This window comes from Dioscorea cayenensis, chromosome 14, assembly GCF_009730915.1.
Source record: "Dioscorea cayenensis subsp. rotundata cultivar TDr96_F1 chromosome 14, TDr96_F1_v2_PseudoChromosome.rev07_lg8_w22 25.fasta, whole genome shotgun sequence".
Taxonomy (NCBI): domain Eukaryota; kingdom Viridiplantae; phylum Streptophyta; class Magnoliopsida; order Dioscoreales; family Dioscoreaceae; genus Dioscorea; species Dioscorea cayenensis.
This window is the reverse complement of record NC_052484.1, coordinates 1767333-1782695: the sequence shown is the minus strand read 5'-3', so window position 1 is coordinate 1782695 and position 15363 is coordinate 1767333. Positions and strand designations below refer to the sequence as shown.

The 15363-nt window shown below is 31.0% G+C and overlaps 2 protein-coding genes across 3 annotated transcripts; one reads left to right on the top strand and one right to left on the bottom strand.

The window, feature by feature from the left end:
• The first annotated feature begins 1088 nt into the window (after window positions 1-1088).
• Window positions 1089-4625, top strand: LOC120275168 (tRNA N(3)-methylcytidine methyltransferase METTL6). Of its 2 annotated transcripts, XM_039281678.1 has the most exons (8): window positions 1089-1403; window positions 1538-1647; window positions 2631-2842; window positions 2938-3014; window positions 3414-3516; window positions 3616-3758; window positions 4299-4423; window positions 4508-4625. In XM_039281678.1, the coding sequence occupies exons 1-7, from the start codon at window positions 1218-1220 to the stop codon at window positions 4395-4397; spliced, it is 930 nt and encodes a 309-aa protein (XP_039137612.1). In that variant the 5' UTR covers window positions 1089-1217; the 3' UTR covers window positions 4398-4423; window positions 4508-4625. The 2 variants fall into 2 exon arrangements, with proteins under 2 accessions (XP_039137612.1, XP_039137611.1); XM_039281677.1 differs by having other exon boundaries at window positions 4299-4625.
• Window positions 4626-11723: 7098 nt separating this feature from the next.
• On the bottom strand, window positions 11724-14649 carry LOC120275359 (bet1-like SNARE 1-1). The gene is made up of 6 exons (XM_039281901.1): window positions 14515-14649; window positions 13609-13753; window positions 12421-12568; window positions 12122-12178; window positions 11964-12023; window positions 11724-11893 (listed from the first exon to the last, which is right to left on the bottom strand). The coding sequence occupies exons 2-6, from the start codon at window positions 13620-13622 to the stop codon at window positions 11804-11806; spliced, it is 369 nt and encodes a 122-aa protein (XP_039137835.1). The 5' UTR covers window positions 13623-13753; window positions 14515-14649; the 3' UTR covers window positions 11724-11803.
• Between the last annotated feature and the right edge of the window lie 714 nt (window positions 14650-15363).

Genomic DNA, 15363 nt, shown 5'->3' with positions numbered 1-15363 from the left:
GTCGGATGGACCGTGACCGTGGACGTTTTTAGATTTAAAAGACTTAGACTTAAAATTTATGGACGTTCTTAGAATACCGGTTCTCGTGTATATATATATATATACTCAGATATCAAATTTTTTTATAAATGTGATAAACGCATATACAATCAAGGATGTACACAACCGTACACAATTGAGGATTGAAAGTTTGGGCGTGTATACAACTTGGAAAGTTTGGGCGCGTGTATAACTGGAAATTGAATGTGTAGTCATGTTCTCATCAGTTGATACAGGGTTTGAATCATAATTTTGCACTTGTAGATCTGTTATTATCACTGCAGGATCTACTCTCATTGTATTTAGCATGTTTTTGATTTGGAAAATGAAATTCTAACATTAATATATTTTATTATTATCACAACTAACATCAATATTATCACTCAACAAAAATTTCACAACAATATTCTAGTAACTGTTGATAAAGTTTTGACTTGGAAAATAAAATTCTCACAACAATATCTTTTTGTAGTGGGGTCAACGTAAGCTATTCGTACTGGGTCAATGTGAGTCAATTTACTTGATGTAAATGGTGTGCAATTCTCAAAACTCAAATATATATATATATATATATGATTTTATATCTTTAGAAAATTGAGGAGACTTAAAGTAAATAACAAGGAAGTTTCAGAGTTATATACACATAATTGAGTAAATTTTTCATGTGGTCACGGTGTCAGTGTCGATTTTTCATTTTGGTCGTTGTGCTTTGATTTGTTTCTTTTTGTCATTAGATATGAATTTGTTTTCACTGGTTAGTCGACTGAGGGTTTTCGAGCCAAATTTAGATGACGTGGGTAGAAATCGCCACGTCATCTTATTTATATTTTTCTCTAATCCCAACCTGAGAGAGGTCGTGACTCAACTCATTTAAAAGAGTGATGTAGTATTTACTACCGATCGTCGTTTAAATTTGGTAGAAAAATCACGAGTAGTAGCCCTGAAAACAAATTAATATCTAATGACAAAAACAAATTGAAACACATGACAAAATGGAAATCAACCATACATGTGTCATGTGAAAAATTTACCCACACATAATTTGGCATTCTTTCTTATCGGATCTTAATTATCAATCCGAATCCGCTAAGATCATTATCGGATCCCATTCTCATTCTCCGGATTCTCTTATCTCAGCCCGAATCCGCTTCTCGCTCCCGCGACCTCGAAGAGAAACAATGGCGACGGCGACGACGGCCGAGTACCACTCGAGAGATTTCGATTGGGAAGAGCTTCGAGACGAGGTCGAGAACGATCCTTCTCTTCTCTACCATCTCACTCCCTCTGCTCCGTCTCTTCCTCCTTGCAACGCCGATGCCTGGCGGAGCTTCCACCGCCGCCACTCCTCCGGGAAGTTCTTCAAGGTTTTCCTTTCCAAAATCTCTGTTTTTTCTCTTTTTATTAGAAAAATTTTCTCTTTTTTTCATGAACTTATATATCGATTGAGAGTTGTTTGTGATTTGGTTTGAGAGTTGTTTGTGCTTTTGATTTATTTAAGGAAAGAAGGTATTTGTTGGAGGAGTTTCCGGAGTTGAGAAGTAGTGATGGTTTTGCTAAAGTTTTGGAGGTGGGATGTGGGAATGGGAGCACTGTTCTTCCCATCTTACGGTATTTAAAAAACAAAAAAGTTGTGTTCTTGTTGTGTTTCATATATTTGGAATTTATAGATTATGTTTGATTCTAATTGTTAAAATAAATGGTTTGCATGCTAAGCAAATCATTTGCTATTTTATGGTTTAGAAATTATTATAATTGACATCATTGTATGAGTTTATTGTGCCATTAGTAACATAGTTGATTGCACAAGATGGTAATAGATGTATGAGATGAATGATGCTTAATGTAATAGCTTGCTATGAATTTTTAACATCATCATATGCATTTATTATGTTATTGTAAGATAGTTGATTACTTGATTGTATGAGATGCCAATATATATATGAGATATAATTTATTCATTTAGAGAACTCAGATTTGCCTGAGTAGTTGTGGGAGAATTGAGTGACCAGTTCTTGACACCTTAAATTAGACATATTTTAGAGTTTGAATAACTCAATGAAATGGTATTTATAGTGTTGGAGTGTTATAAGATGATAATGACTCATTTATAGCCAAATATAAAAGAAGCTTTTTAAAGGCTTCTAGGGTTTATAAAGTTATTTTGCAATGAGTCTGAATTCAAGTAGATGACTTGACTAGAGTTTGTTGGTTAGGACAAAGAATTTGCTAAGGTAAATGGTTAACTTCATCAGACAAAATATTTCAGAGCTTGCACTTTTGCCAATATATATATATATGTATACATGAAATGAGTGATGATGAGCTTGCTATTATAGTTTTTCATGAACATTTAGTTTATAAGTGGAGGTTGCATTTTCCTTTTCTTAGCTATGCTTAATTTTGTCAAAACGCTTGTTAAACCTTCTTTGGATCACCATTTCAAATAATTCTTGGATGTTTGTTTTCATCTTCCTCTCTTATCTCTTATAGCTTCTCATAGAGGATGCTAGCAACTTGCAGAGCATGTTTAGCTTTGTTTTTTAAGGGTTTGTTGGATGGCAAACATTATTAACAAGTCTACTCTTGTTTAGTGCCAAAAAGAACATGGTTATTTATGCGTGCGACTGTAGCGCAGAGGTTGTTGAAAGAGCAAAAGAGATTATTTTTTCGACCATTGGAGTCTCATCAGAACAGCGATTTCATCCATTTTTACTTGATTTTTCTGTTAACAAGTTCCCAGAATGGCTTTTCTGTTCTTCTTGTCAGAATTCTCCGTCAAGGAACCAGAGTAGTTCCTCAGCAGGTTAATTTACTTGAACTCATGCCACTAAGCATCTTTATGTTTGATGATTATGGAAATTTACTTGTACACATGCTTCTCATTGACATATGTCGTAGATGCTGAAGAAGAGATGATGATGTTGAATGATACAAAAGCTCAATGTTGTATTGGTGGAGTTGATTTTGTCACCTTGGTAATAGACATTGTCTACTGTATCAATTGTTTCATTGAAAGACTAGCCTTTATTGCTAATTTTTTTATTGGTGTATTTCTATTGCCATGATTAAATGATACCTTATTCACTTGCTTCAGCAAGATAATTGCTTGATATGAATGAGAAATTAGAATGTTATTTACCCACTTAAATGAGATATCTTACTTAAATCATTATGGCATGTTTATTTAGATAGTTTGCAACTTTCATTGTCTTAAATTGAAGAATGAATGAATTTGAAAATAAATAAGCAGCAAACTACTCTTTTTCCTACCATTCAGCAATTTTTGATGAAACAAAAGAGTAAAACGTTTTCTTTCCTGGAGCAAACACTCATGTATCTCATCTTCTAATGCTCTATTCCTTCGTCATTTGTAGATATTCACTTTGTCAGCAGTCCCATTGCAGAACATGCCATTTGTTCTTGCGGAATGCCACTCCACCTTAAAACCTGGATGTTTGCTACTTTTCAGAGATTATGGTAATTAAACATAATATATGTTGTCTGATCTTCAGTTTTCCTATGTCATCTTTGTTCATTTAAAAGGATTTTAATACGAGACAAATAGACGGTTGACAGGCCTTTATGACATGACAATGCTTCGGTTTCCTGTGGAACAAAAGGTTGGGTACCGGGAATACATGCGATTGGAAGGCACACTTTCGTATTTCTTTTCACTGGATATTGTAAGGGATCTTTTTGTGGGTGCTGGCTTCATTGAGGTATTATATATATCTACCGCAAGCCCATTGTGGTATCACCAATCCAAAGTTTGTTACTTTCATATTTTATTTACTACATAGGCGCAAAAATTTAATTTTCTTTTGGGCAATTGCTTCTATACCTCCATAAAAGCATGTACTTGCCGATATACTCTTGTGACTACAAAAAGTTGTCTACTTATACACACCTAGGTTAAAAGTAAACTTAAATTTTTTATGAAAAGACATATCTACCGCTACGTCTATATTCTCTTTTTTCCCATCCTAAGTTAGATGAAGAAGAGAGTGAGGGATAGTTTGGTCTTTTTAGAATTTTTTTTTAAAGTTGACTTTTGGTAAGCAGATGTGGTTTTTACAGGGTTATAATAGCAATTAGCGATTTTTGTAAGGTATACAACCTAAATGCTCTTTTCGTTCTTGATATTATCTGACATTGTTGTTTAGGCAGTTCAATGGTGATTTATAATTTATGAATTATTTCTGATCACATAAAAGACTTTTGGTTAAACTGTTCAAGAGATACTGTTTGTGTTCATGCAGTTAGAGCTTGAATATTGTTGTGTGACTTCAATGAACCGCAAGAATGGGAAGAAAATGCAAAGGGTTTGGGTTCATGGGAAGTTTGCAAAGCCCTCATGAATTTTTCCCCAGTCATTGTCATCGAGGTAATTCAATTGAACAAAATAGCCTGATATTAAAAAATCATATGTATTTTCATTGTTTCAGAGATTTCTTGGAATGTTCTTTAGGTATATACCAATCATTATGAACATTGAAAATACTCGACAAGCAAGGCCCTGTTTTTCACTGTTTTGAGTTGAACTAAACAAGTTGTTTCATCTTAATTATTTTTGTAGTGTACAATCATGAATCTGAGTACACATATGGTTAAAATAATTTATAAATGGCAACATTTTCACTTTCATATACAATGGTGAAATTTCAAGTAGCAAGTTCTATTACAGTTAATAGTTATCTTCGGGTAAAAAGCATTTCATCTTAATTAACTTTATAGTATATATAAAAGCATGAATGTGGGTGGTTAAAATAGGAGTTCATCTCCCCTGGTTCCGGAACTAGGGAATACACTGATTCCAGCCTATTATATTCTGACACGTGTCCTATGTGATGTTATTGTATTTTTTCTATTGTGATTGTGGACACATGTCAAGGTTTAATAGGTAGAAACCAGGCGTTCCCTGATTCTAGAACTAGGGGAGTTGATTTCGTTAAAATAGTGTCATTGTGATGTATGTCATAGTGAATATTAGAGATATCTTCCTGGTTTCATTGACAATTTGAGTCAATTCTAGGAATGTAGTTACCTACATAATGATATATCTGACTTTGGTTTATCTAGTCTTTTAATTCTTGATAGAAGAACACAGAAAAGAAAAATTTGTGTAGCTGACTCCAAATAATTAGGACTAATGGCTTGTTGTTGCTGGTGAATGCAGTTAACTATATGATATGAAAATCGATATCCATTTATGCTACATGGTAGAAAATATTTTTGTTCTCATTGAATTTAGAATCCATAAGATGGTTGAGAAATGAGACTAGTCTAATAAAATTGGAGTGATATCTTATTCTACTTTTATATGCTCCTTTTTTGGATAGATAAATTGGTTTTGGAGATTTCTTTTTGTGGAAATTGAGTACTTGTATATATATATATATATATATATATAATATTCTTCCTCTAAACAGTTGTTATTATTGATTTGATAGCATAAACTTTATGAAATTCTGGAAGTTGCAATCAAGCATCCCTTTTGTTATCATTGCTTCTTTTCTGCATTTTTTTTTCTGTAGTTTTGGAAGTGAGGACCCTCAAATGTCTGATCAAGTGATTGCTGATATTCTTTGTTTTAATTATTTTCTTGATTTGATGCTCTTTGAGATGACATGCATTCTGCACTTTCTTTGTATTTTCATGGATTGAAAAAAAAAAATTTTGGCTTTTTTTTTAATTTTAAAAAAAAAATTATTTATTAGTTTTTGTAACTTTTCAAATATCCCCTACAGCCTTTCTAAAATTTTCAATTTCCTAGACAATCTCTCTTTTCAGTTTACTTATTTTTTCAGTTCTTGCAACTCAAGTCATTAGATTATTTTATTTTAAAATATAATTTTGTCTTCTTTTACGAAATGTATTTTCCGTTTATTAAATATATTTTTTATTTAATATTATGTGTTTATGTGTAATTACATAAGTTTTTATTTAATTTATAATGTTTTGTATAAGATTTGTTTTTGATGTTTAATATCTTGTATACTATTTTGTACGGCATTTCAGTCAAAAGTACTGAAAAGTAAGAGAGTCTTAGAAATAGGAAGAACGTTTTTGGAGATATAAAAATAGTCTAAATTTTTTTATCAAAGTAAGAAAGTTGGAAAGATGATAAGAACAATTTCTCTTGAATGTTATATTTGTTCCTCGGAAAGAGAATTATTCAGGAGTTCATTTGTTCAATAATTTTATTATTATTAATAATGGTTATTTTTTAAATACATATTTAACCTTATAAAGTGACTATATAAGTATTGAGTTACAATTAGGTACAACCACATTATAAAAGTTTACATGTCTAAAGCATCTTGTTTAGCATGTGATTAAACTTAATCTCATCACTAATCACTTTTCATCACTTTAGTTAGTGTGGTCCACTTTAACTAATTTATTAAGCTTCTAGTTCATCATTATTGCTAGTGGTGTTCTTTACTTACCTCTAATTTTATTGGTTCTCATTAAAAAATGATTAGTTTAATGGAGGCTATGATTTGATTAATTAAATTAATGGAATTAAGTTCCTAACTTTGCTAATTAAAAAAATTTTAAGATTCTCAAAGTGAATTTCGATCACATGAGTTCATCTGATTATTCAATTGTAAAATATTTCGGTCGGTTCAGTTAAATATATATATTTTTACATATAGATTAATACTTTTTATTATTAAATTATTAATTATTAATTATTAATTAAACTTGTTATATTAAATATTAAAAGTACCTTCACATTTGGATAGAAATTAAAAATGTTTGCAAATTAGAAATCTTGGGAAGATAATTCATTGTAAAATTTTTTTAATGGAAAATTAATAAGGGCAATTTAATGACTAAGAAGGAGCATTAGGTCAACTATGAGATGAACCTTTATAATTATATCTATATATATTATATTTGAGTTTAATTTGACCAAAAGTTCTTTTGATTGTGATGTTGAAACTTCAAAGAATTATGGACTTCTTCTTCTTCTTCTTTAGTTTCTAATATTAATTAATCACAATATATATATATAATAGAAAATGGTATTACAATATACTTTATTTCTAATAAACCAACAAAAGAGATAATTTCGTTCTAATAAATATAACATGCATAATTTCATGATATTATATTACAAATATTAAACACAGAAAAAACTAAGGAAAAAAACTATAATAAAAAAATGATAAATTAACATCTTTCAATACAAAAACAAAAATAAGAATAAAAAAAAACACTTCTTCTTTAGTTTCTAATATTAATTAATCACAATATATATATATATATATATATAAATAATGCTATTACAAATATAATTTATTTCTAATATAAACCAACAAAAGAGATAATATCATTTAAGGGGAAAAAATATATATATATATAATAAAAAAAAAGATGAAAAATTAACACCATTCAATTACAAAAACAAAAAGAAAAAAAAAATCACACGTACAAACTCCAAAAATAAAATCAAAAACAAGAAATTAACTTAATATACGCAATAAATTTACATTAAAAAATGGCAAGCTTGCATGGCCAACTTGCATGGCATCTAAAGGCAAAGAAGAAGAAGAAGGAGGAGGAGGAGGAGGAGGAGAGTAATCAGGGAGGTCGCCGGAGATTGCTCCGGCGACGTCGTCATTGTCTTGAAGAGGAAGATGGTCAAAAGAAGGAGATGAGGAAGTGGCAGCGAGGATGATGACCGGACCGGAAGAGACTAGAGAGCCAATAAGAGTGCCGCCGATGAGTTGGCCGTGAGGGCCGGTGAGGTAGACGGTGAGAGGAGGAGAAGGGCCGGGGAAGAAGGAGCCGGAGAGGGAGAGGAGTTGGAAGTGGCCGTGGAGGAGGAGAGGGGAGGAGGTGGAAGGGAGGAGAAGAGTGGTGGAGGAGATGGAGCCGGTGACGGAGAGGATGGAAAGAGAGAGGTGGTGGTGGCGAGAGAAGAGGGAGAGGGAGAGGGAGATGTCGGTGCCGGAAGGGAGGTGGAGGAGGTGGGTGTGGAGAGAAGAAGGGGATTCGTAGGAGAGGAGATGAGGGGGTTTGGGTTTGGGTTTGGATTTGGATTTGGAGTTGGAGTTGGATGGATGGTGATGAGGTCCAGGATGGTGAGAGGGAGGATTAGGGTTAGGGTTAGGGTTTGGTGGTGGTGGTGGTGGTGGTGATTGGGTTGGAGTGGAAGGGATGGGGAGATGTAGAGGTTCTTGTGCCCACCATTTGTTGGACATTGTTGTTCTTCTTCTTCTTTTTGTGAAGGTTTGTGAATATTTGTTGTTGTTGTTGTACTTCTTCTTCTTTGTTTTCTTCTTCTAGTGAAGTTTGTTGTTCTTTCTTTTTCTTCTTGTGAAGCTTCTTGTTGTTGTTCTGATCTTCTTCTTTAGTTATTGTTGTTGTTCTTCTTCTTCTTCTTGTGAAGCTTGTTGTTGTTGTTGTTCTTCTTCTTCTTCTTCTTCTTCTTCTTCTTCTTTTGTTATTGTTGTTGTTGTTGTTCTTCTTCTTCTCCTCTTTTTGTTATTGTGTTGTTGTTGTTCTTCTTCTTCTTCTTTTGTTATTGTTGTTGTTCTTCTTCTTCTCCTTTTGTTATTGTGTTGTTGTTGTTCTTCTTCTTCTTTTGTTATATTGTTGTTGTTGTTTTTCTTCTTCTTCTTCTTCTTCACCTTTTGTTATTATTCTTCTTCTTCTTCTTTTTCTGTTATTGTTGCTGTTGTTGTTATCCTTCCTCTTCTTCTTCTTCTTGTTCTTATGAAGCTAGCTGTTAGTGCTGTTGTTGTTCTCCTTCTATTTTTCTTCTTGTAAAGCTGCTTCTTCTTCTTCTTCTTCTTCTTTTTGTTGTTGATGTTACTCTTTCTTCTCCTCCTTGTAAAGCTTCTTTTTCTTTTTCTTCTTATTGTAAAGCCGGTTTCTTCTTCTTCTTCTCCTCCTCCTCCTTCTAAGGCTACTGTTGTTTTTGTTGTTGTTGTTCTTCTTCTTCTGCTTCTCCTTGGAAAGCTTTGTTTTCTTCTTTTTCTTCTTCTTCTTCAAATTCTCCTCCTTGTAAAGCTTAGTTTTCTTCTTCTTACTCTTCTCTTTTATAAAACTGGTTTCTTCTTCTTCTTCTTCTTCTTATGAAGCTTGTTATTGATGTTCTTTTCTACTTCTTGTTTCAAAGTTTGTTCTGTTGTTGCTGGTCTTCTTCTTCTTCTTATGAAGCTGTTGTTTCTTATGACTTCTTCTTCTCCTCCTCCTTCTTCTTCTTTAATTTCTATTACTAAATATAATTTTAAAAATAAATAAGTAAGATGGATATAAGAATAATTATAGTTGAAAGGTGATAACAATAGATACACAATCTATACCTAAAGTAATCTAATTAAACTCTAATTAGAGAGACAGAGAAAGAGATGGCTCACCTTGCTCATGTTCTTGAAGAGAGATCAGAAGACCTACCAAACTTTTCACTTGCTTCACAATATATTTTATATATATATATATATAATATAAAAGAAGACTAAGAGGCAAGAAAAGAAGGTGATTTGAAATATTAAAAAGATTAGGATTTTAAAGTTGAAAAAAAATATATAGAGAAGCAAAGAGGGAATAGTGCTTTGCAAATTCTACCACTGTTTGTGAATAGAATGCATGTTAAAAAGCACAATGAGAACAAAAAATTTATTACTTGGTAATTAAAGGATTTTTTTCTCTTCTTCCCAAATTACCCATCTTAAGAAATACATTATTATAGTGAGATAGGGATATTTTTGGTAAATAAAATTTTTACATGCATCATTAAGCATCTAACCTTGTTTATTCATAATTTTTTTTTTAAATTATTATTATGAGAATTGTAGTCAAGCCAAAGTAAGATTTGTACCCTTAACTTTTCATCACTGGTAAAATATTAAAAGTTAATAAATAACCCATTATAATTAATGATTAATTTGATATGAATTACTAAAAGGGTAATAATGATAATATATGATATTAGTAAAAAAAATCAGGATAATTATTAATTCTAACAAAATAATCCTTTAAAATTAGTAAATTTTGGAAATCTAATCTCTATAAAGATCATGTAAAGAAGATGGTTGTTATCCAAAACAAATAACAATAAATAACTTATTAGCAAAAATTAATGGAAAAAAAAGGTGGTTGATGTTTGTCCTTAACTCACGTAAAAAGAATGCTAATCTTGACTTTGAGTCATTAATTAATCAAGAAATGTCTGTCACATGCTTAACTTAAACTTTAGATTATTAAAATTAATGCTAATGATCAAGACTCAATAACATTACTTTTCATTATCTTTGATGCATTGGATTTAAATATTTCAACTACTAACACCACATGTTTAATAAACACGTACTCAAATTAATCAATTTATATTATAAATTAATATTATATATAGAAGACCCATCTCGAGATGTCTTTAGATTTCAAATCTATGGACATTCATAGTACGTTGGATTATTGCCCAATGGCTATGATCCATTCATAAATAATTTTAAATAGTGCCAAACAATGTTATACAGTTTTACAGAGTAATTATATATAGTAAATCTACAATGTTATACAGTCATATAAGTACATATATAGATGACTTAAACCCAATATTATATATATGTATATACACAATGATATGCAAGGGACATCACAACAAAAATTTTTTTGTTTGATTTGCAAATGGGTTTGAAGTACAGCACAAGTTGCTGAACATCTTGTCTCACCAAAACCATATTATAACTTTTTAATCATAGTACAACATAACTAAAAAACAATTTCACCCGTAGTTAAAATTTAAAATTACAACACCTAACCACAACCCAATCAAAAATTTTGAGAATAAAAAAAAATTATGATAAAAAATTATTAATTAAATTCATGCTTAAAACAAGTGATTTATTCTTTTTTTCTAATTATTAACTAATGTATTTTAGAAATTAAAAAAAATAATTATGCCCCCAATAAATTTACAAATTATAAAAAAAAAAATTAAGTGGTGATTATTAAAAATAGAAAAATTTTAATATTTTGTCCTATAAATTTTTTTTCCCAAAACAGCAAAAGATTATACAAAAAGTATTTTAGTAAATATTACAATTTTGTAATCCAATACTTATGTAAATCGAAACAGAAAACAATACAAAAATTTTTATGATATACTAATGCCTTTGGGTCAATTAGTATCGGGTCCCTTACGGAAGACGTTTGTTTTGGAAAGAACCCGGGATCGAATCTCATGTCCTGCGCAAGATAAATGCACGTGGGTCGGTGTTGAGCCCTACTCCCCACACGTGTACGTTCTGAGATTCTGGTATTTGTTGTCTTTCTCAAAAAAAAAAATATGATATTCACTATATCAAACAAATAACAGTACAAACATTTGTATTATACTCAAGCACTTGTACTTTAATGCATTCCTTGTGTCATACCTATGTACAAATCAAACAAACCTTATAACTTTTCACATTATTATTATTTCTTAGTTTCAAGTTTTAATAATTTATATAATAAAAATTAGTAAACTAATGAGGAATATATAAAATTTATAAAAACCTTTATAATAACATGAGATGAAAATAACCAGTTTGTCATGCATTTGATGTGTATACAAATTTTCACTCATGGAATACATCGAAATGGTGTATTATGTATAACATGAACAAAATAAATAGTTCGACATCGAAGTAACACATTAATTTGATAATAGATTCATAGAATCATGACGATAAAACAAAGAAGATTCAACAAATATACCAAACCACACAAGTTTTATACACATAAAACCGATTAGAGACGACGACTACTTTGTAAGGTAATATATGAGCAAGAAGAGAGCCAAGAATGATGCAACGAGAGTTGCCATACGACGACTTGATTTGGTCTCAAAAACCTGTAATTACGATTGGTTCGGTTAGTGAAACGAATAATATGATATAAACTTAGTATAGAAATTTTATTACCATCTTAAATCGATCCATGGTTCCCGAAAGAACTCCTCTCGATGTATCCATATCATTGCCCTGAATTTAAAACAAAAATGATCGCTTGATTTGGTTTCGTATTTTTTCTTTTTTGTTTTAGCTCGAATCGGATGTAGTGCAGGCGAGGAAAGACATACCATTCGATCTAGAAACCGGTTATGACCCTCTACCTCTTCGTGTATATCACCTGTTAACTATCATAAAGCAAGAATTTCATCAGCATACATCACTATCTGAAACATGAACAATGTATAAAAATGAACAAAATTCAGATTTAAGAAATGAAAATTTTCAAAGACAATCATCGATGCCAATCGGATTGAAAACACATGATAAAACCTTGACACAACTAAACTCAAACTGTTTTTTTGGAATAATGCAGAGGCATACCCAAACTCAATGCAATTATCGATAAGGTTTTAATACTGTAACTTACTCTTTTGAGTATATTGACTCTGTCCTGTAGCCCATCCATAGCTCTCTCATTGTCATGTTCATCGATCTCATGGGAACCGTAGGGCGAAGCCCGAATTCCACCTTCTTCAATGCCATCAAACAAAGCAGTTCTGTGGTTACGGTAATCTCTGCAAGCAACATTATCGCACAACACAATATAAGAATAACATTGCCATTGATCTCTTAAAAAGTATTAGCCTAGAAAATTTTGGAGCTTTGATAGTAATTATTCTTGAAAGTGAAAATCCATGATGTATTTTACACTATTGTAAGCCGATCGATTGAAGAGAAAAACCGATAGTGATACTTCACGCATTAGTATTTTTTGCAAGCCTATATGAAATAAGTACGGAAAAAATAAAACTAAACTAAACTTAATAGCAAGCCGTAATCCTCATAAGAACATTAAAAAGTAATTGGAAACAAATATATAATTTAATCTAGAAAATTTTTGTTAAAAGGCATTGGAACGAATAATCCCCTCACATAAACTGAACCATCTTCAAAATGTTGAGCATTGAGGAGCTTTGTCACACAATCATAATATTTGTAATGAAGGATGATGATAGAACATTCAGGGTTCAGGATCATCTTACATGGGTCACTATTCACTAACCTTGGCATGAACCAACTTCTGGATGCCAAATTTTGAGTGGTTCAATAATCAACAGCAAATATATGACAATATTTGGTGTAAGTCTAGAAGTTTATCTCATATGCAATATATACATTGAGATATTAACCAAAACAAATAGTCAGAACACAGATACGGAAAACACTCAGGCCGAAAGGTATATATGTGAAAACTCTCTCCCATTCAAAGTAAAATGGGGGACAAACACTGAAATGGAGAACAGACATCAAACTATCAGGAGACCAGTCTAGCATTGACAACAATGAAAGTAAGAAAGTAAAAAAAAAGGTGAAAATAGAGAAGCGACCAACAAAATTATGGAAATAATTACATGACAAAAGCAATCAATCATATCATCCTGGTATGCATAATTCTGACTATAATCAACAATTCAAGAACAGATGCCTGAGACAAATGTATTGCATTTCATGTGCCAACTTGAAATCTCAACAAGATAAAAAAATAAAAATAAAAATAACAAGCAGAATCAACAAAGTTATGTTCTAAGAAGAGAAGCAGAACAAAAATATGAACCTTCTTGAATTCATGGCTTAACTTGCCACAAAAATCCTTGAAAATTTTGTTTCGCTCCCCTTCAGCGCTCTTTCCAAATATTTTGCCACAATATTGAAATGTATTATTAGCACAACCTCCTTATGAATATCTCTGATATCGGCAGCTGGAAAACTTTGTACCATCAGCAAATTAATGACATTCAGTTTACACAGCAAATTCAAAAAAACTCCAAATCACAATAAATACTTTTGTTTCCTAATATTCAAGCAAAAGAAAGAAATCTGTCCATTCACTCGGCGCATTCAATCAAAACAATAAATTGGAGATCTAAAAGTTAAAAGTAAAAAAACATAGAAAAGATCCAAAATTTCTGCCATAAAATCAATCACAACCCACTTAAAATTCCAATTCCCAACAACAAAACTAAACAACAAATACATAAACCAAGAGAAACACACTTCTCCAAAATCAGAAATGTCCACTTTAACATCCATAAGCATAAAAATAACCAAACAAAAATTCCATCTTAAACGCTATAAGCATTCAAATATCAGAAAAAAAAAAATCAAAACTTTGACTCTTGAATCGAAAAATCCCCACTAAAATACTAAACACCATGGATAAAACCTAGAGAAACACAATTCTCACAATCAGAAAGTCCAATTTCTCATCTATAAACAGTTAAACATCGTAATCCCACTACACACCAGCAAGCATTCGAATATCAGAAAAAGATCCAAACTTTCGCTCCCAAAACAGCCAAATCAACCCAAAACCCAACTGAAACCCAAGCATTCATCTATAAGCATCAAAATACCCTAATTCAACAACAAATAATCCAATTAAGAAGATGTTCAGTAAAAAAAAAAAATGAAAATTTCACGGTTAAATGCAAACAAAATGAAGAGAAAACTATGCTCGCACCTCAATTGATCAATCGGCAATCAAATCCTTCGAGTTTTGGATCAAAAACATGGAATTCTAGGGTTCCTCGCCGTCCCAATCGAGAGAGAAGGAGAGATCGCCGGATCTCGGTGCCAGTGAGAGGATATATATCGGAGCATCTTCCCGGAAAAACGGATCGAGAGGGATCTCCAATGTAAACCGGTTCCACCTACGTGGCATAAAATCATTGGCTACAGTTGGCAGCCATTTAACCCTTATTAATCTATATATATGACGCATTTTTATATTTTAAATTATATAAATTTTGTGGGTTTATTTGCATGCTTATGCCCTAAAATATTTCCTCAAATTTCTATAAATATGGAATAATTTTTTTTTTAGAAAAATTATCATAAAAAAAAACCTTTTATTCCATTTGCTCAATTTTGTGAGTTATTTCTTTATTATAGATTTAAGTCATTTACTTTCGTATGTATAATGTTGTGCATAATTATTGTATAACACTGTTTATAAATAAATTAGAACCATTAAATAATGATTTAACATTTACTGTGGACATCTAAAAATTTCAAATCTGTGAAATCTAAAAACACTCCTAAATATTTCAAATCTGTGAAATCTAAAAACACTCTAAATGTAATATAGATGTATATATATATATACATATATATATATATATATATATATATATATATATATATATATATATATATAATATTTTTATGTCTTCAATTTTTATTAATATTTTGAGAAAAAAATAGATATACAAAGTAATTAGTAAATTAGCATAATATTTCATCTAGAAATATTTTGCCAAAATATATATATATATATATATATATATATATATATATAAATAAATGAATG